This window comes from Notolabrus celidotus, chromosome 1 (assembly GCF_009762535.1).
Source record: "Notolabrus celidotus isolate fNotCel1 chromosome 1, fNotCel1.pri, whole genome shotgun sequence".
Lineage (NCBI taxonomy): Eukaryota > Metazoa > Chordata > Actinopteri > Labriformes > Labridae > Notolabrus > Notolabrus celidotus.
In genome coordinates, this window is record NC_048272.1 from 9,543,886 (window position 1) to 9,563,447 (window position 19,562).

At 40.9% G+C, this 19,562-nt stretch overlaps 1 protein-coding gene across 3 annotated transcripts; it reads left to right on the forward strand.

Moving 5' to 3' along the window:
* Positions 1 to 1,140: 1,140 nt before the first annotated feature.
* On the forward strand, positions 1,141 to 18,804 carry LOC117810744 (RNA-binding protein 5). 3 transcript variants are annotated; one of them, XM_034680685.1, is made up of 24 exons: positions 1,141 to 1,261; positions 1,840 to 1,931; positions 4,047 to 4,172; positions 4,736 to 6,305; positions 6,414 to 6,503; positions 6,601 to 6,670; positions 7,587 to 7,660; positions 10,877 to 10,951; positions 11,536 to 11,821; positions 11,950 to 12,107; positions 12,218 to 12,318; positions 12,414 to 12,477; positions 12,565 to 12,631; positions 12,731 to 12,789; positions 12,875 to 12,995; positions 15,000 to 15,097; positions 15,524 to 15,928; positions 16,012 to 16,161; positions 17,175 to 17,240; positions 17,337 to 17,564; positions 17,774 to 17,848; positions 17,932 to 18,032; positions 18,126 to 18,171; positions 18,268 to 18,804. In XM_034680685.1, exons 2-24 carry the CDS (start codon positions 1,861 to 1,863, stop codon positions 18,358 to 18,360), a joined length of 4,194 nt encoding a protein of 1,397 aa, XP_034536576.1. In that variant the 5' UTR covers positions 1,141 to 1,261; positions 1,840 to 1,860; the 3' UTR covers positions 18,361 to 18,804. The 3 variants fall into 3 exon arrangements, with proteins under 3 accessions (XP_034536576.1, XP_034536584.1, XP_034536592.1); XM_034680693.1 differs by having other exon boundaries at positions 12,568 to 12,631; XM_034680701.1 differs by lacking the exon at positions 4,047 to 4,172.
* Positions 18,805 to 19,562: the final 758 nt, after the last annotated feature.

Here is a 19,562-nt window from a genome sequence, read left to right on the forward strand (position 1 = left end):
GTGGTATGCTTATAGTTTGTGGCTCCTAAAATATACTACCATCTACAGTCCTGCCATAAGACATCAATAAATCAATCAATCAAGCTTTAATTATATAGCACCTTTCATACAAAATCAAATGCAACCCAAAGTGCTTTACAGCAATTGAAAAAGAAGAAAGAAGACGAAATAAAACAATATAGGGGATATATATATTGCAATATTAAGGGAGAATAATAAAAATAATTAAAATAATAATAATGAAAATTAAAATAACATACAATAAAATAAGATAGAAACTGATGCACACCAACAATAAAATATTTATAATTAAAATAAGTTAAAGCATCCAAATTGAGAATGCAAATCGTTAACATATATAGATTTAAAAAGGGTTAGGATAAGAGTTGAAAATAAAACTATGGCTAAAAATATCAATAAAACTGAGTAGATAAAGAAAATAAATGAATGAATGAATGAATGAATGAATTAGTAAATAAATAGATAAATAGATCCTCTGGCAGGCTGTTCCATGACATGCTAGTCTCCTCCTGTTTTATTATTATTATTATTATTATTATTATTATTATTATTATTATTATTATTATTATTATTATTATTATATAATCACACCATGTCAACCTGTTACTACTGAAACATTTTTAATACTGCCTGTAATTACTGGTAATTAATCAATTTGTAACATTTGTATTTATCTAAATTCCATCTGGAACATTGTATGTATCTAAACTGTATTCTATCTTTATTTATCTATTTTAAATTTTACATATTTTAATATACTTATTGGATTTTTGTCTTAATTGTACCTATGTCTGGGTTGCTGAAACAACTGAATTTCCCCCCTTGGGGCCAACAAAATAATGTCTTATCTTATCTTATCTTATTATTATTATTATTATAATAATAATAATAATAATAATAATAATAATAATAATAATAATAATAATAATAATAATAATAATAATATTAATATTAATATTAATATTAATATTAATATTATCAATTTTAATATTAATACTAATACTAATATTTATCTATTTAATTTTAAAGCCCATAGTGTAAAATCGTATGGCAGTGAGTGTATTTTTCAACCACTGGGTGGCAGTAATTGACTTCATAGCGCATAGTGTTGCTGTATCCTGGTCTCTGCTGCAGCAGTAGAAGAAGAGACATTTTTATTTGTCAATCCAAGTCGTTGAAGCCAGCGGCGGCCTGTGAGACAAACATCTGCAGCTACGGCTTCGAGGAACAGGCGAGTAAGGTGAGCGTCAAAAAACAAACCCAAACTATTATTGTTATTGAAATCCAAGAGACGTTGCGTATCTGCAGGTAACCAAGAAAACCCGGCTTTCTAAAGCTAATGTTAGCCGTGTTAGCTAGCTCCTCTGGCGTCACCGTCTGACTGGTTTTGCTCTTCGCTGACATTGGGCTATAATGGTCTTAAGTCTGCAACATAATCACGTTAAAGACTGGGCGTTCGCTTGAAAATAGTATGTGTAATGCTACAGTCGTCTTTAACGCTCAGTGCTTCTTGTTTTTTGGTGTGGCGCATATTTGAAAGGCCTAGTGATGGCTATAATTAGCGGGCGAGCCTCCTGCAGGCCAGCTTTACCAATCACGCCACCCAGTGATAGTCTCCTCGAGTTTGTGACCTTTGCTACACCGAAATAACAGACATTCTAAATCCCTGATACTGGGAGAGAGAGTTTATAGATTTCAGTGATTCAGAGATTATAGATGCAGTTCGTTTCTAATCTGTGTGATTGTGGTGTAAATGTGTGCCACTGTTGAAGTCTGATGGATGCTTGCTCCCTCATGAAATTATGCAAACCATTCCAGATAATATACTGAGTAACAAACATGTGGGACGGACCAGGGCCAGGACCGGGACCAGGACCGAGACAAGGACCGCGAGGAGGACCGCCCTTCCGGTAAACAAGCATCATTCAACTCTGGATTAAGATGAAGACCGACTCCAGTGTAGCTCAAAGACAGAAGCGTCATTCTTTGAGTGACTGCACTTCTGTGATTTTGTGTGCTAAAGAGAACTGTGGTTAAATCTGATGTCCTTTTAGACACCAGGACTTAGTATTTATTATTTATACATTTTTAACATTTCTTCCATTGTGTCATTTAAAATTAGCTCATTAATTAATGTTTATATATAGATGAACCAGGTGCGCAGATGGGATTTTTGAACTGGAGGGGGGCAAGATTTACACAGCAACTCAATGAGTTAGGTTTCCACTCCATCCCTGAATCAAATTATGTTTTATTTAAACATTTTCATATGAACTGTAGTGTAAACAACATATTTAATCAATCCCTGCCTTACCAGGAAGATCTCCCCCCTATTCTTTTTAACAGCTCTGTTTTCTGCCTGCTGTGTGCTGACTGCTGACTGCACTGTCTTCTAACTGTGAAGTAACTGGCCTGTTTTCGTATGCAGCAGTTGTAACAGCCAGTTTGTGACTCTCTGATTTTTCATGCAGGGAACATTTTTCAAGTGTTTTTCCCCAATTTTTTAAATCCAGTTTTGACAAAAGCTTGATCCATACTCTTGGCTTGTGCTGGTTTGCCTGTCTTAAAGTATTAAAAGCAGTGAAAACACAGAACACCATCAGTACCCATACAAACTTGCAGCCAGGGATACTTCTCATACCATGCTTTTTGGAATGTCAGAGTCCGGTCTTTGAGCACTTGTTTTGTGTAAAACTTTAGGGTCAGGTTGATTTGGTTTAGTATATGTCATTGTCATGTCGGCTTCCTCTCCATCTGTGTCGCCTCCTGTCCCTCCTTGTTAGTGACAGACCGATATGATTTCTCCATGGCCGATACCGATTGTCAAGGAGGCCGATAACCGTTATTTGGAGCCGATATCCATTTGCAGTAAAAGGGAAAATATTGGCATCAAAATTTGTTGAATACTACAAACTCCGACACTTAACTTCGTTTAAATGTCTTTAAGCATATGTTTATAAAACAGCTTTTCAGATTTGCAACATCTTAAAGGTTTTTTTTATCTTTGACAATAGACATCTTTGTTTTAAAATTCTAACAAAAAGTGCAGGGAGCTCCCAGGCTCAGCAGCATGTCTTATAAAGTTAAATGGAAACTTAACCAAATAAATAGCTCCCTAAAGTTTTCTACGGATTAGCTGATCAATGCGCTGCAGGCGGAAGAGCACGTCTATGTTTTGGCTGTGAATTGTGCAAAAATGAACAGACTTTCTGGCGGCAAATTAAAGTGCTGAAAAAAATCCAAGTAAGGCGTGCACCTAAACAGAAGTGAGTGCTCTGGTCGGAATCTTTCAAAATTTGCTAAATCACGTGGCAGAAATGACACCGTCTGCAGAAACGGTAGCCTGGCTTGCTTCCATTTCTCCCTGCAGTTTCTCATTGGCTGATTAGCTGTTACCCGTGCCGTCGGTGGGACAATGCTGGAGACAGAGTAGTGACAGCAGACAGAGAGGCGCGGCTGCATTAGAGCCAAAATAACCCAGTTTTAAATTGATCTCTTATCGTCCGTCAGATTTTTTAAAAAAGGCTGATGCTGATATGCGTCAAAAGGCCGAATATTGGTCGACCCCTACTCCTTGTTCTGTCCCTGCTTCTTCTGTCTGTACTTCTTCTGTCCCTCCTTCCTGCCCCTGGCAGATCTTCTCTTGATTGACTAGGGCCTGCCTCACTGTCATCAGGAATTGCAGAAGGATAATGTTAACATTTTAAACCTTATAATTTCACTCAACAGTTGCTTATTAAAATAACATTATACATAAAAATAAAAAATAACATTAAAACTATTCACCTACAGCCTAAGAAGGCTTCTATTTTACATTTAGCCTACTTCAGGTAAGAACAAATTTATATTTTATTATTATCAAACTGGCTATTAGCCTATTGTCAGAATAGCTACTACTCAAAATTACAAAACGATTATCTGCCACATCTGGAAAAGTCAACAGACAACAGGCTAGAATAGCCTACTTACTTTAAAAAAAAATGGAAACAAACTGATTATTGTTTCTTCATTTTGTTTCTTTACAGTATTGATCCCCCACTCTGTCCTCGTAAACAACGGACTGATCATGTACACCGCCACTGGCACCGGCGCAGGCAGCCACCAGTTCCTCTTAAGACCCTGGGGACTGAGCCAGAGAGCAGTGCCTTAAGGTGTGTTCAATTTACACTGAAAGTCGGAACTTGGAGCTCGAACAACTTCACCCCAAAGTTGAGTGCTCCCAGCCCTTCTCAGCCTTACAAATGTAAAACAAAACACGTAACTACTGTTTACGTGAGTAGCACATAACATAAAATCTATGCCAGGCTGGTGAGATTCACCCGACTCTCTGAGTTGTAGATCCGACTTTGGAGGCTGATGAAATTTTTTTGACTCGGAGCACCAAAATTCTGACATCCGTGTACACCATGAACGCACCTTTAGCCGTAACACTCAAACGCCGGACTCTGTGTGTGTGGACTCTGTGTGTGTGTGTGTGAGTGTGAGTGAGTGAGTGTGTGTGTGTGGTATGTGCGCTGCAATCATGTATATTAGTCTAACTAACGGAACATTAATCCTCTGTTTCTACCAGCGATGTTTGTCGCCTTTTGTAAGGATAGTGGGGAGGACGGATCGGGGTCACTGTGAATCTGAGGGGGTCATATCCCCCCGTCCCTAGTGCCATCTGCGCGCCTGAAATGAACTGTGTGCTAATACAGTAGTATTTTTTTTCCAGTGGTGATCATCATGGAGAAATGTTTGCCGGTAGAGACCGTTCCATGCCTGATTTCCGTGGTAGAGATGGCATGAACAGGGGTCCCATGGGTAACATGGGCCCGAGACATCTAGATCCACCGCCTATGGACATGAGGAGGATGGATGGACCACCAATGAGGGGGTGTGATATGGATCCTCATGATATGGATCCCCGTGATATGGATCCTCGTGATATGCGAGGTAGAGAGCCACAAAGAGATTTCTTTAGACATGGAGAAGAGCCAGACTTCAGTCATAGAAGGCACTATGATACTCCTATCAGAGACGCGCTGGGCAATTCTTCTGGATTCCCTGGACCAGGCAGGGACTCTGCAGACATGGGAGGGAGGGGAATGCCACCACGGGAACCAAACAACAGGTTTACGGACATGAGAGACAGGGAGTCATTTCAGCATGACATGCCACAGTTTAATGACCCCAATATGGATGGCAGAAGAGGGTTTCCAATGGAGCGAATGGAGAGAAATGATGGTTTTAGGGACATGCGTGACAGACCGCCGATGGGAAGAGGTGACGGTGATCGCTATGACATGGACTTACCTCCATGTGATAGGAGAATGATTGACTCTGACAGAAGAGGAGGGCCACCTTTCAATCCAAGAGGTGGATTTGATTCTGATATGGATTTCAGAAATCGTCATGGGCCATTAGCTGAGTTTAGAGGTAGGGATCGTTCGCCTATAAGATACGGAAATAATGATGCCCCTCCGGGAGGCAGGGGAAGACCAGATATGCCCTCAGATGTTGCTGGTCCTCAAAGACCAGAGTTCATGGGTGCCGGAGACACACCTGGAGAGAGAGAATATGCAGAATTGAGGGACAGTCCCCTTATGGATTATCGAAGTGGCGAAGAAATGACTCTTGCAGAGGAATGGAAGAACCGTAGGAAGGACAAAAACCCTTTCTTGAACGTGAGTAGAGGAATGGGTGATCTACCCGAGCCCAGCTTCCTTGTTGGATTTGGAAGAGACGCCAATGTGCCACCGCCATTTCAGGAAAGGGAAAGACCCACTGTTGACTTCCAAGGTAAAGATATTGGCTTCCCTCATGGAGACCACTTTCCTCCTATGGATCTACCATCAGTTGGTATTAAACCTCCACAGGACCATCCACTTCAAGATAGAAGCCCCCTTACTGGCCCTCTCCGAAGAGAACATGAGAGAAAACATTGGCTTGGAGAAAGGGACCGAGAACATGGTCAGAATAAATCAAGTCGTGATGAAAGGCCCCCTTACCATGAAGAGAAGAACAAGCTCTCACATGATATTCACATGCCAAGTGATTGTTTTAAAGGGCTAAAAGACATCCCACTCAGTCAAGAACCTGCCAGGGGAAAAATGGGGCCAGAATGTAATGTCCAAAGCAGCAGTGCTGTACAGACAAGAGACCAAGACTACAGGGATATAGATTACAGAACCGGGTCCGGAAGGGCCTTTGATTATAACCATGAAGAGCTTCAAACAACAGAAAAACTCCTCAGAGAATCAGAACCCATCACGCTTTCAAAAGTCAGTGAATCTGGTTCCAAGGTAGGTGTATTTTTATCCTCACAGGAATACTTGTTTGTAAATAGATCTGCATTTGTTGTTTTATTTGAATGGTTCATAACCAGAGTTTGAATAAAATGTGTTTGAAAGGATCAAGATTACAGGAGTGCATCATTGGAGGACAAAGTTTCCAATACAATTTCCATAATTGGTATCCCAAAGACTGCCACGATGGAACAGGTAATAAACCGAAACCCCCTTGGTGTTTATTATTGTATTGCTGGTTTTTCAATGGACAGCTGTAGAATAACTCGCTAACTTGTTTGTTGTCTTGCAGATTCTTGGTGCCTTTGCAGTCCGTGATGGTGTGCCGATGCAGGGGATGAAGATCAAAAATGTGGTGCCAGGTAGGAGTTAACCGTCTCTGTGGAACACTTTGGGGCAGTCGATCGCAAATATGTCCCTCGATATTTCGCTTGTACTACATTCGAAGCTACGCATTCTTTCTTTTGTCGTTCTTGGTTGCTTCGGTTGTTGGTGGTGTGAGTGTGAATCTGCTCAGTAACGAAGGGAGAGGGGGGATCTGTTATGCCATCCTTTATTATGTTAGAGGATGACTGATCATTGTCAAGATTTAGAGGACTTGCCTAAGATTTGTGATAAGAGCTTTGAGAGTGATAATAAAAGTCACAAAAGTTCTGTGAAAAGCGAGTCACTGAATGTGTCCTGTGGGGCAACTTAATAACGGTACCTTGATTTAAAAAAAAAAAAAAGAAAAAAAAAAGGATGACCACATGGCTGAAATAAAGACCACCTTGTTCCTGCCAATCTAAAAATAAGAAACGCTTCTGTGTAATAGTTTTCCAAATCAGATTGTTGTAGATATAGATGATGCCAAGCCATTTAGGGAAGTTTTATTTTCTCGAATGAGATAAATGTACTATCTAAATACACCTAAATGTCCTTGACAGAAGAGATATCTGGTGGTTGTTATTTTTTACAAACAAAAATAGTCACATTTTCAGTGTCCATGGTGCATACTGTGCAGCCCCTCTCTTCAACTGGTCTTGAATATCTGTCTGTCAAGGCTTGGCTTTATCAAAGCTTTTCCTGGAAAACTGCCTGATACGATATCAGCCATAGACAAGCAAAAACCAAATGTTTGTTTTCCATAAAGGTATGTGTGTTATTAAAAGTGTAAAACTTCGCTTACACTGATTTCGATGTGTTCACAAACTGCTGTGTGTAATGTTTTTAGTCGGTGACTGTCATTACTGGCATTGACTAACAAAAATCCATCTGTATTTCAAATGCTGTCCCCAGGTTACAGCTACGATACGGCCTTTGTGGAGTTTTTAAACCTCGAGGATGCAGTCCACTTCATGGAGTCCAACAAGGTGGCCCATCCTCGTCATTCTACGACGGCCGTCACTCCCATCAGGATTATAATGGGTTGCGAGGGCATTTAGAATATGGGGTGGGAGAGAGCCTGGGAAAGGGTTGCCTCTAGTTTTGTTGAACTCACTAAGATTAGGAAGAGGACACATTGACGTTGAGAAAATGCAATTTTTTACATCTGAGTTTACCCTACTTTCACATGAAGTTTTAAATACTTGTCTAAATACCTGTAACAGTACTTAAGTTTAGCACCTTAAACATCAAGAAAAATATTTCATAGGTTTCAACTGCATATACAAACACATTTAGAAGGATTCCCTCCAACTGTTTACTTGTCCTGTTAGTCCTTTATTATTTCTAAGTTAGAACTGAGACCACAAAAACCCTCCTCCAGAATGTTGAGGAAAAGAAACACCTTACTACTTTGATTGTTTTTTAACCATAAGAAGACAATGACATTTGCAATGATGACACACTGTAGCTACAATTTCACGAGTTGTGACCATGGCCTTGCCTTTTCAAGGAAGGAGATAAATGAAACACTTCTATTTGCAACAGTGAAGCATTTGTGTACTATACAAATTCTTGTTCTCTTTGTGTGATGTGACAAATCAGAACATTCCTGTTTTCAAGGAAGCAGCTGCTTCTTAAAAAAACTCCCAACTCCACATCTCTTAGTTGGCATTTAAGCTAAAACAGCTCTGCAAAGATATGCTTGGGACTGATTGGTGGAAAGGTGGGCTGTTATGTTAAAGGCACAAGAATTAGAGCTGTGAGTTTGAAGATGCATCAGAAGCTAAACCTCTCAGGATTTCACAATACTGGAAAATAGCTGCTTACTCTGCTTACTCTCATGGATCACAACGTTAGATAGAAAGTAATCTACCCTGACCGTGTATGCTAATGATGAGCCGCTGCAGTGCCTTGCTTGCTGTGTTTGTATTGTGGTACAGCAAAAGTTGAGTCATGTTTAACTTTTGTTGGATGACCTTTTTGCTGGAGTCAGGTGCTGTGAAAACCTCTGCCAAAGAGAAGGATGTGCTATATCACAAAGGGCGAATGTTTGTTAGCAGCTGTTCTTGTCAGCCTACTTGGTACAAAGAACTTTCGAGAGGGCCACCTTCAAGGTCGATGGACATCCTTGATTGTGAGTCAGACTTGCCATAGTTTGGCCACTGGTGTTGCATTTTGGTTGGTATAATTGCCTGCTTGCAAGTAATGGATCCTAATCCCTGTGGAAACTTGATGGGCTCTTCTTCAACTAGTGCTTTGTAGCAGAGTTTTATGAGCACCTCTGGCTGTGTCAAACATTTACGGATCTATATTGCCACTGGGGTTGTTATGATAATGAAATACCGTTGTGGCATGGCTGTGGTGATGATGGTGGTTGGTCAATCTGTTGGTTGGTGCAGATTGAGATATCACTAGTATCACTAAAATCACCAAGAGAAGTTGCTGGTATTAGATAAACAGCCTTTCAATGGTTTCAATGATCTAGACTGTTCTACTTCAATCAGAAGAGGTTGGCGGTTTATAATTTTAGTGAAATGTCTCAGCAACCATGGAATGGGTTCATATTTGCTGGGCGCAGATGAATCTGAAGACTAGTTATTCTCCTCAAATCCTGAGTCACTGAGGGTCAAAATTTTTACCTCTACGACAAAGTTTTCTTTTTTTTCTTACAAATGGTTGATTTATTGGCACAGATATACAGGGTTCCCAAAGGATGAATCCTTCGAAATTCGCTATTGCTTGACTTTTCCTTTAGCACCACCACGAAATTTCGAAGTTTCTCACAGCGAAATGTCTCAACTATGGAGTGGACCTGGCTTTTCATTGCAAACCATCACTTTTTTTTTCTAGCTTATTTCACTTTTATGAGCAGTACAACCTCAAAACGCTGATAGAGTGGGTGCAGACTTCTTCTTACATATTTTAGATTTCTTTACATTCTGTGGCAAAAGTTGTCTACCCTTGCACTTGTAATCATCTACGGCTTTCCCGAGGAGAGCGTTTCGGCTCTATCATATTTCCTTGAACTCTTCAGTACACAAGGATTCCTTCTCTTCGACTTGCTCTGGGCTATTGGCAAATGACGCTGTCATTTTCTCATGAATGAAAAAGACCTGTATTAGCCTGCATTGTTGTGCTTTTTTTCGTATCCGTAAAAACATGAAGTTTGGGTTGTTGGATCAGTTTTTGGAGCGTGGCGGTGTGCAGCAGTTTATTGATTGGCTCTGCTATTTTATTTTAGAGCTTTTGCTTTACCTGCATTTTCTTCACTTTCACTTTCTGCCAATGTTCTGCAGATGTTGGTAGCTGAAGATCAAAATGTAGATTAAGAATGGTTGAAAGTTGCATAAGAAGTTATTCCAATTTCTTCGAATGTTAAAATAGCCATGTAGAAGCTGCTATGAGGGTAAGGGGACATTTTTGGGGTAGTATCTGTGAATGGTTCAATAGGGAAGTTACTTTTATATCAGTTTAATCGTAATTATGTTTCAACATAGAGTTACTCTATAGCAAATTTCATTCAGATTTTCTGCAAGTTCCCAACTCATTTCTCTTATTAATAGTCTGGTCTCGGAAAATAGGCATCCACTATGGGATCATTTATACACCTTACCCACTAAGAGCGTGGCTTTCGTTTTCCAATACGGAGCTCCCTGTTTTCTTTTCGACGATGCTGTGGACCGCTGTAAGCAACTATTTTGCCATCAATTCATTGTACTAGCTTTGAAGGTTTGCTACGTTCCTTCTATTTTGTGATAGTAAACTTGATGGCTTTGGGTATTCTTCAGACAAAACATTCAGATTGTACCTTGAAACTCATGAACCAGTGATGGATACTTTTCATTATTAGGATAAATAATATCCAAAACAATATCCACCACTGGAGGAGGAAATGAAGAATATTTACTGGACCAAGCATCACTGAATTACTTATTAGAACAATAGTCAGAGCAGTCGTTATAAGTAACAACCCTAATATGTATTTCCCTACATTATTTTTAGTAGTACTGGGGAAAGTGACCTTTGTAAAGCGTGGTCTTGGATTGGGCTCTGCACACCATCTTAAGTGTTTGCCCATTTTATCCTCAGCAGTAAAGAGGAGGGCCAAACCTGCCACAGTGCATGTTGGGTTTCATTACTTTACTTTAAATATTAGTCAACCTTGTGATGATGCTAATTGATTCATTCTGTTGTTCTTTCAGGGGTCCCTAAAGGTTGGCACTAGAACATCATCCATGAAGTATGTCCATCCAGATGAGCATGAGAGAGGTGTTCATGTAAGTATAATAACCAAAATCACAAAAAATGTTCTGTATTTAACTTTCTTACTTTGCTTTGTTGTTTACCATATTGTACAACCCCAATTTTGAAAACGCTGGGACACTGTTTAAAATGTTTATTTGAAAATATTTCCATTACCAATTTAGATCAGGGATGTTTGTTTTTGAACTGTGGGCTAAGAACAAACCCTCTCCTCTTAAGAGCAAAGGAATGCATCGTCCATGATGTCCAAAAAGAATGTCGGTGTTTGATTTCAGTCCACAGGGCGGTTTTCCACTTTGCTCAGTCCATCTTAAATAGGCTTGGGCACAGAGGATGGCTTGTTTGGATCATGCTTTGTTGTACCTGTCCCTATATATGTCACATTTTGCTGCTATCAAATTTAAGATATGCATGTGTTTTTCATACATCAATATTTTTTTTCCATTTCCATATTTGAGATTTTGCCTTGCACTATTTTAGTTAAAACACATTTTGCAAACCATTAAAATCAGTTTTTTTCAACTCCTTACACAGTGTCCCAACTATTTTGCAATTAAGGTTATATTTTAAAATTGACCCTTTCCTGTGTTTCAATTAGGAGTCTGATCACAAAGTACCCAAACATCCGGAGCCCCCGTTGCCCAGACAAGATGAACCTTTGGAAGACATCAGCTTGAATCAGTCTAAACCCAAAGACCCTGCGGAGCCTTTGACCAACAGTCAGTGGCAGCGTAGCTCTGATCTGACTCCAGAGGCCTGGCAGCAGCAGGTGGATCAACAGCTCCAACAGCAGGAAACTGAGCAGCAGGCAGAGTCTTGGAGCAACCGCAACCCTTCTTCTCAAACTTTACTCAAAGCTAAATCTGTCTTTAAAGACAGCAAAAGTAAGTTGTTTTGTTTTATTCAGGACTTTGATCTTGTTGGAAGATTAAAGCATTAAAAAGCAGAAATGATTTCTTCTTCATAACCATCAAAGTAAACAAGATTTTTTCCCTTTGTCTCCACTAAACAGCGATGATCATAAAAAATGTGAAACCCACAACCACAGTAGAGGCCATCCTGAAAGCCTTGGATCCCTTTGCATACCTTGATGAAAGAAATGTCCGACTAGTTAAAGCCAAACAGCCAGGAGCCAGGTGCTTCTGCTTTGTCGACATGGACTCTCATGAGGTACCAGCAGATAAATGAATCAGTTTGCTGTTGATGATTTCATGTTGGACTTTCTTTTCCATTGTAGCTCAATGATGCCCCTGTACTTACCATTTTGTCTTCCCTTGCAGCAAGTGAAACGTCTGGTCGAGCTCCTCACCAAACCCAGACCCCTCTACGTTGATGGAGTCAGAGTTTTTGCTGAGGTCGCAAGACCCCTGAAGAACCAAAAGTAAGCCACCTCTATACAAGGACGTTCTCATTATCTATGTGTAGCAGAGTCATCTTTCCAGGTTTGACCATTTCATCTTTTTCTTTCTGTTTCAGAAAAGACTTTGACAAACAAAACAGTTCCATCCTTGGTTGTCCACCTGACATCAGCCTGATGGGGGTAAGCAGTGTTCTTTATTGTAATAAGTTACAAATGTAGGAAAAGAAGGAAAGGGCGAGATGATTTATTTTCCCCATGATCTTTCAGCAGCCGCAGTACCCACCACCTCCACAGTTCTTGCTGCCCCCTACTGGTGTCCCTGCTGGGATTCAAGGTAAGACTTATTGAGACACATTGAGCTCTCCTGGCTGTTTTATTATTACCAGACCTGAACAGAAAATTATATTCAGGGGTCTGTCATCTTTTCCACCAGGTGATTTGATGGATGGCAGCGCTATTCCTGATCTTCCATCAAACCCCAGTATGGGACAGGTAGGTTACAAAACAAAGAGCACAACTGTGGACATTTTTCCAGCAGCCAGTGAGTGAACTAATCCTCTCCTTTAACACTTCATAGGGCCATGCCTACAGTGAGACTCCAGTTGTGGCTCCACCATACCATTCTGGTGTTCCCCCTGTCCCCCCAGAATCCGCTGGGATGATGGTGCCTGCAGATGGATCGCAGACATATGTTTATGGTAAGAAACACATCAAGCATCCAAAAGCTTGAAAATATCATTTTCATCATTTTCTACTAATAGCCTGCAACATAGTTGGTAATAAACACAAGATACTTATACACTAATGAGGACCACGCCCTCCCAGATGCCCCCATTATGCTCGCATCCCATTGCCCAGTATGTCACATAGCTTACCAGACAGCCCATAGTGGCCACCGCAATCCAAACAACATTGCACCCTTCAAAAGACCCAGGCTCTGTTTATGCAGTTTTCAGTTAATGCTAATGCTATCACTACGTACCCTACCACACTGCTCCTAATGATCCCATCTATCAAAACATGAAGATAAAAGGCCAACTGGAGCCTGTATATCACCAGGGTTATTAAGGCGGCATCTCCCTTCACCAGTGTTTTGTGAAGTTTGGCCATGATACCTCAGGGATACTTAACAACTAGCTCTGGAACCCCAAAAGCATTTACACTCATGCAACAAGGGAATAAAAAGAGAAAACGGAGAAGGAGCTGCAGAGATATGGGCTAGTTTGGGCTAGACCTCGCTCCTGCTGGATTAGGCTGTATGCTCTACAGAGAAGGCAGAGTCAGGGACAAGCTCTAGAAATCTGCAGCCTGTTGCACCAGCTGTGCGTAAGTTGTGTCCAAGCGGCAACCTCTGGTCTAAAAAAAAGTCCAATGCCGAAGTGTTAAAAGCTGCAGTTCATCAAGGATCCGCTTGAGGCTGGCTCCGGAAGTACTGGAAGTCCCATACACACCAATGCAAAAGAGACGATCTTCATAGCAGAAATAAACACATATTTACAGCCTGGTACAAAAGAGGAGTGTAGTCTGGATAGCTCATTTCTCGATCGTCTCTCACTGTGAGGGGGGTGATTTTTTTTTTTCTAATGCAGCAATTTCGAAGATATTGAGATTACGCGTCTTCCAATGAGAGGCACAGCTGCCTGCAGGAACGCTGCAGCTGTTGGCTAGGAGGCTCAAACTCCGCCTCTTTACGTCACACTGGCTCCACAGCAGCAATATGGCTGCCGCCGACGATTGGCCTCAAAACAGCTCTTCAGAAACAGACGGGTGACGTCACGGATACTACGTCAATATTTTATACTGTCTGTGGTTGTGTCCTTAATTAGGGTGTAAAGTCCTCACTAAACCATACATTGAAACTAGTTAGTTTGTAACTGAAGTTGTGTCGTTGTTCGGTTGCACCATGGAGACGTTAGGTTCATCTTAACTAGTAGACCGTAACGTCCAGACTAACCAAAACTTTGTCGCAGATATGACGTTTACACTTCCAGCAGCCAATCAGATGAAAACACCAATTTCGATGCATTGTTATCTTTCGTGCCTAATCTTCTTGGAACTGACAAACAAACTAAAGAAAGGTGATCACTTTAGCCTAAAGCCTTAATCTACAGTGTGTATAATAACAGTGACATCGAGTGGTAAAATGATCAACTACAACATATGTTAATACTCAGGTGCGCAACTCTTGGTCATAATATTTTTCCAAAGGACGATCTCTCTTGGATATCGCGTTGCCGACGTAATATAGCTGGGAGAACCCCCTGTATCTCCTCATCATCCAACCTTTCAAAACGACTTGCCATGGCAGCCGATATACTCTACGGAGGACTTTACACCTACGAGGAGCTCAGTGTAAGAATTACGTTGTACCTTAGACTGACGTTGGAACTATCTCAGCTGGTGAAACACACAAAAGTAGAGTAGTAGTTAGTAGAATGTGAACACCATCCTAAATGAGAAATTGCATTCAAACTAGGCTACATTTGAACTTACACCCAGTTGGTGCAACAGGCTGCTGATGTTTAAAAAGAGCTAACAATGGGTAAAGCAATACGCAGTTTTAAAGAGGCTTTGGTTCACACAGATTCATGGCTGTGAAATCTTTTTCTCAATTAACTTTTCTTAATATGATGCAGGTTTGATTGAACCTTAAAGTCTTTAAGTGGATTGATGTTCTTAAAATATGTTTTTATTTTCTCCAGGCTCTGAGACTCCAGACATGACCAACTACTTGTATGATTCTACGTCTGGCTTCTACTACGACCCGGAGACGACGCTGTACTACGACCCTGGCTCTAGGGTGAGAATACAAGTCAATGAGTAGGCAACAGTTGTCGGGTAGAAACGCTGTAGTAGTTTTGTGCACATCCAAATCCAAATGCTACCCACATGGTGTAGTAAGTAACCCACTAGAGGTTGCTCACTTACTACTTACAATAACTGCTGACAACCGAATTATCTCAGAAATAAGTCAGGATGTGCATAATAGCTGTGAGTTGTGGTTTTGTCTCACAAGCAAGACGTCCAATACCTCCCTCTTTGTTCTACTGACAGAGGCACAGAACAGCTTTTCTTCTCGTGTCACTATTTGGAGCGAAACATTTACAAATTACTATGTCTGGAGGAGTAAAATGTTTAAAACAAAATACGATTGTTTCCTAATAAGAAGATAGACTTTTTGAAAGAAGTTTTAACTTCTCCTTTTTTGTCTATTTCTTGAGCGCAGTACTTCTACAATGCTCAAAACCAAGAGTACTTGTACTGGGATGGCATGACAAAGACTTACATCCCAGTTCCAGGAGGGACTTCTACTACAGAGTCTCAACCTCAACCTCAACCTCAACCTCCAAACATGACAGCAGGGGACCAGGCCATTCTCTCCAACCCAGCAGCAGACGCTCCTCTGGAAATGAAGAAAGCAATGGCTCCTCCACTCACAGTACCAGTTTCAATATCACTTCCTCTGCCACTTCCTGTGGCTGCTGCTCCTACTACTGCTGCTGCTGCTGCTGTCCCTGTCCCACTGGAGCCTGTCCCCACTATGACAGCAGCTCCAGAGAAGAGAGAGGAGGACGAATCTCCCAAAAAGGACAACAAAGATGAGAAGCCGAGAAGTCTGGCTGCTGTCAAGGTAGAGCTGCAGTAAAATACAACATATATTAAATACAGATGTGAAGAGTGGAGATATTGATGGGATGAGTTGCTGTTTTGCAGATAATGAAAGATATGGAGCGCTGGGCAAAGATCCAGAATCGTCAAAAGGACAGCGTGCGATCAGCATCACCGTTGCTGAAAGGGGGGCTGGATGATGACAGGAGGCAATCCAAGTCTGCTGATGCTGGGTTTGCTATCTTTGAGAGAAAGGTAGGCGATTTTAAGGTGACATGTCATGCAAAATCGACTTTTTAATGGTTCTCTACCTGAAATATGTTTCCCTGGCATGTCTACAAACCCCCTGAGAATGAAAAAAATCCATTCTGCCCCTGTTCTGATTTCTCCACCTTTCTGTAAATGTGTGCTGAAACGAGCCGTTTCAGACTTCCGTGTTTTTGTTACGTCACAACAATATCCGGTCTGTAACGGAGTCAGAGCTCGGAGCTTGTTCAGCCCATAGACTGTATAAAATACAACTCAGCTCCTCCTCTGTTTTTCATTACCTTCACACGTGTGCTAACAAGGAGCTTAGGAGGGAGGCATTCTAGTTGTAGGCTGTCTTAATAAACACAAAGGTCGGTTTTACTCCCCACGTCTGCAGATTTGAAGATCTAGTGGATGATTTTTATTTTTCATGGAAAGTGCTAGCGCTAGTTAGCATAGCCACATAGCTACATGTCGTAGCTGTAGCTGTGCACCAAGACACACGTCTACATACTGATAAATAAAACAACAAGAAACACTGAATCTGTGACCAATCGTTCAGAAAGGTCCTGCTGCAGGCGCCTCTCCATCAGGATCAGATTCTGGATCAGATTCAGAGGTTTGAAGTAATGCGATCTGTGAGCAGCCGTGTATATTCAGCCAACATGTAAACTTTAGATCAACGTGCCGGAGAGCCAAGGGCACATCCACTTTCTGAGGGGGCGTGGTCAGAGAGAAAACAGACTGTTCTGAGGAGGGCTGAAGAAGAGGGCTTTTCAGGCATGCCAAAATCTGATTTCAAAGTGTTTTTTTGAGCATAAACTTTAAAGACATGTTTTGGGGACCTCTTAGACCAATATGTATGAATGAAAAAAGCGTGATATTTCACCTTTAACTCAAAGGACAACACACATATTCTGCACATATATTTTCTGAACATTGATGTAGATTCAGACAAATTTTGAAAACATTTCCCTTTTTTTTTATTTTTGTAACTCATTGTTCTCCCATCTCGTTAGATCGGAGGTGGAGAGGATCTTTTCAAGAAGCCACTTGCTCCACCTAAGAAAGATGAAAAGTCAAAGGTAGGCATCTTCAATTGTCTGCATGGTATTGACCATTTAGTATTGTCCATTTCACTAAATGAACTTATTTTTCTAACATTTGGCTTGCCTCTCTAGCGTCCAATGGGCTCTCTTGGTATGCTGGCGTCCGACTATGCAGCTGGAAGTGATGAAGAGGTGGAAGAAGATAAAGAGGAGGCAGGTAGGAGCAGCCAAGGAGGCCAGCCTGAGGACAAGGACAGCAAGTTGACAGACTGGAAGAAGATGGCCTGTCTACTATGCAGGAGACAGTTCCCCAACAAGGATGCTCTGATCCGGCACCAGCAACTCTCAGACCTGCACAAGGTACAATTTACCTTTTATATTAACATTAGCAGACAGTGGCCATTTAATCACAAGACTTTTACAGATTGCAAATCCAAAGCAGTGACATGATGCTCTACTTTCATCACGCCTTTGTACTTTCATACTACTTCTGCAATTACATGATATATGGTATAAATAATATAATACATAGGTTGTAGCCTCTAATCCCCTATATATTGTTTCAACAGCAAAATATGGAGATCCACCTTAAGATCAAGAGATCAAAGAAGGAACTGGAGGCGTTGGAGAACCAGGAAAAGGAAGTAAGTGGAACTTATAATTGTCTTTTTCATGTCTTAAGAGACTGACAATTGATAACTTAAATAAATGAATGTGTCCCTCACAGCTTAATGCCAAGGAAAGCACCAGGTCACCAGAACAGAAAAGGAAAAAGCACCATCACCAACAGCAGCAGCATCATCATAACACCTGGGCTGGAGGCTCCAGGTAGGTTTCTTCAAATCACTGTGTTGCATTCAAAGCATTTAACTGGATATATTCACAAAGTTTCGGCCTGGATTGTATCTTTTCTATGTTCAGGGAGAAAGTCAGTGAAAGACCCGGTTTGGGAGCTGAACCTGCCCCTGTAAGTTTGAACTTCAATTCATAATTTAACTTTCTGTCAAAACCTCCTTGTAGCTTATTTATTATGAACCTTTTATTGCACTTTTGTCTTCAACAGAGAAAAAAGAAAGAGCCTGTCGTTTGGGACCACGCCACCTACAAACAAGCAGTACGGAAGGCCATGTTTGCACGCTTCAAGGAACTGGAGTGATCACATCTGAACAAATCTTAACATGTGAACTGTTAATATGACACGCTCTCCCCCCTTTCGGCATGACAAAATCCTTTGGACTGACTTCACTGTGTCTCTGACTGGAATGTTGTGACGCTACAGAGCCCCAGATTTCTACATTGAAAGATGTGGTCCAAAACATGAACATCACAAGGCAACACACAGGGCATAAAGTCCAAGAACAAGAATTAATTTACAGTTTTAATAATAGATGCTGTACAAAGAGTGTTAATTCATGCTGTTTGTGTACTTTTCACCCATGATCTTTGTAAAGTTTTCAAATGTGTCCAGCTTTTTTTTTATTATACAGTCACACTGGCCACAGTCACATTTTATTGTAAAACAGAACATTTTTTACATTTTTGTTTTCATGGGTGGATTGCTACTTAGTGTAAACCTTTTTTCAGTAAATGATTAACAAAATTTTCTGCCTCAAAGTGTTTTGTTTTTCTCATGTTTTAATTAGGTTTTGAAAGAGCCTAATTTTCTCATCTGCTGTGCATACATCTTCTCTCCACTAGGTGGCAGCAAGAGACCATGCTTCATTTTACATTGATATGATGTATCTGGGCAAGATGCTGGATGAAATCATCAAAATTAATTTATAATGTAGCGACCGGGGGGATGCATATGTAGCGCTTTAAGAAGATGCATACAACATGCTTTGCCCCGTGGACTACACATGAACCAAGCTTTTGCCAGTAGGAGCACTGGTCTTGATTTTGGTTCATGGTGGATGAAGCTTTAATATTCCCCAGCTGTGCAAAGTGGGAGTTTGAACATGTAACCTCCACTCCGACCTTAAGTGATAGGGAGGTATTAGCCCTCACCCTCCCTGTGACAGTGGTCCAATGAGTGCATTGGATTGGTGGATTTAGCGTGCTAGCCCCCTGATTCATGTGAGACCATTGACAAGAACATGGAGAGTGTAAGGACCCTGCAGTTGACAAACAATAGGAAACTGAAGAGAGCTGGTGAGCCGACACCTTTTCATCTACATGCCTCCTACTGAGTTATTATTTTTGGGTAATAACCTGTTGAGGAAATTAAGGTCAGAGTGATATTCAGCAGGTATGTCACACAACAGTCATAATTGCATTTATCTCTGGGGATACAGTGCAACATGGTTTCATGAGTCAGGGTAAATCTTTTTTTATGACTTGGCAACAAAACAGAGTAAA

Bases quoted from the DNA above. Each gene is read 5' to 3' on its own strand.
- LOC117810744 (XM_034680685.1), top strand. From the start codon at position 1,861: ATGTGGGACGGACCAGGGCCAGGACCGGGACCAGGACCGAGACAAGGA. The intron at 6,306-6,413 runs GTAGGTGTATTT...TGTGTTTGAAAG, and splicing joins TCAGTGAATCTGGTTCCAAG to GATCAAGATTACAGGAGTGC. The intron at 18,033-18,125 runs GTAGGTTTCTTC...TTCTATGTTCAG, and splicing joins ACCTGGGCTGGAGGCTCCAG to GGAGAAAGTCAGTGAAAGAC.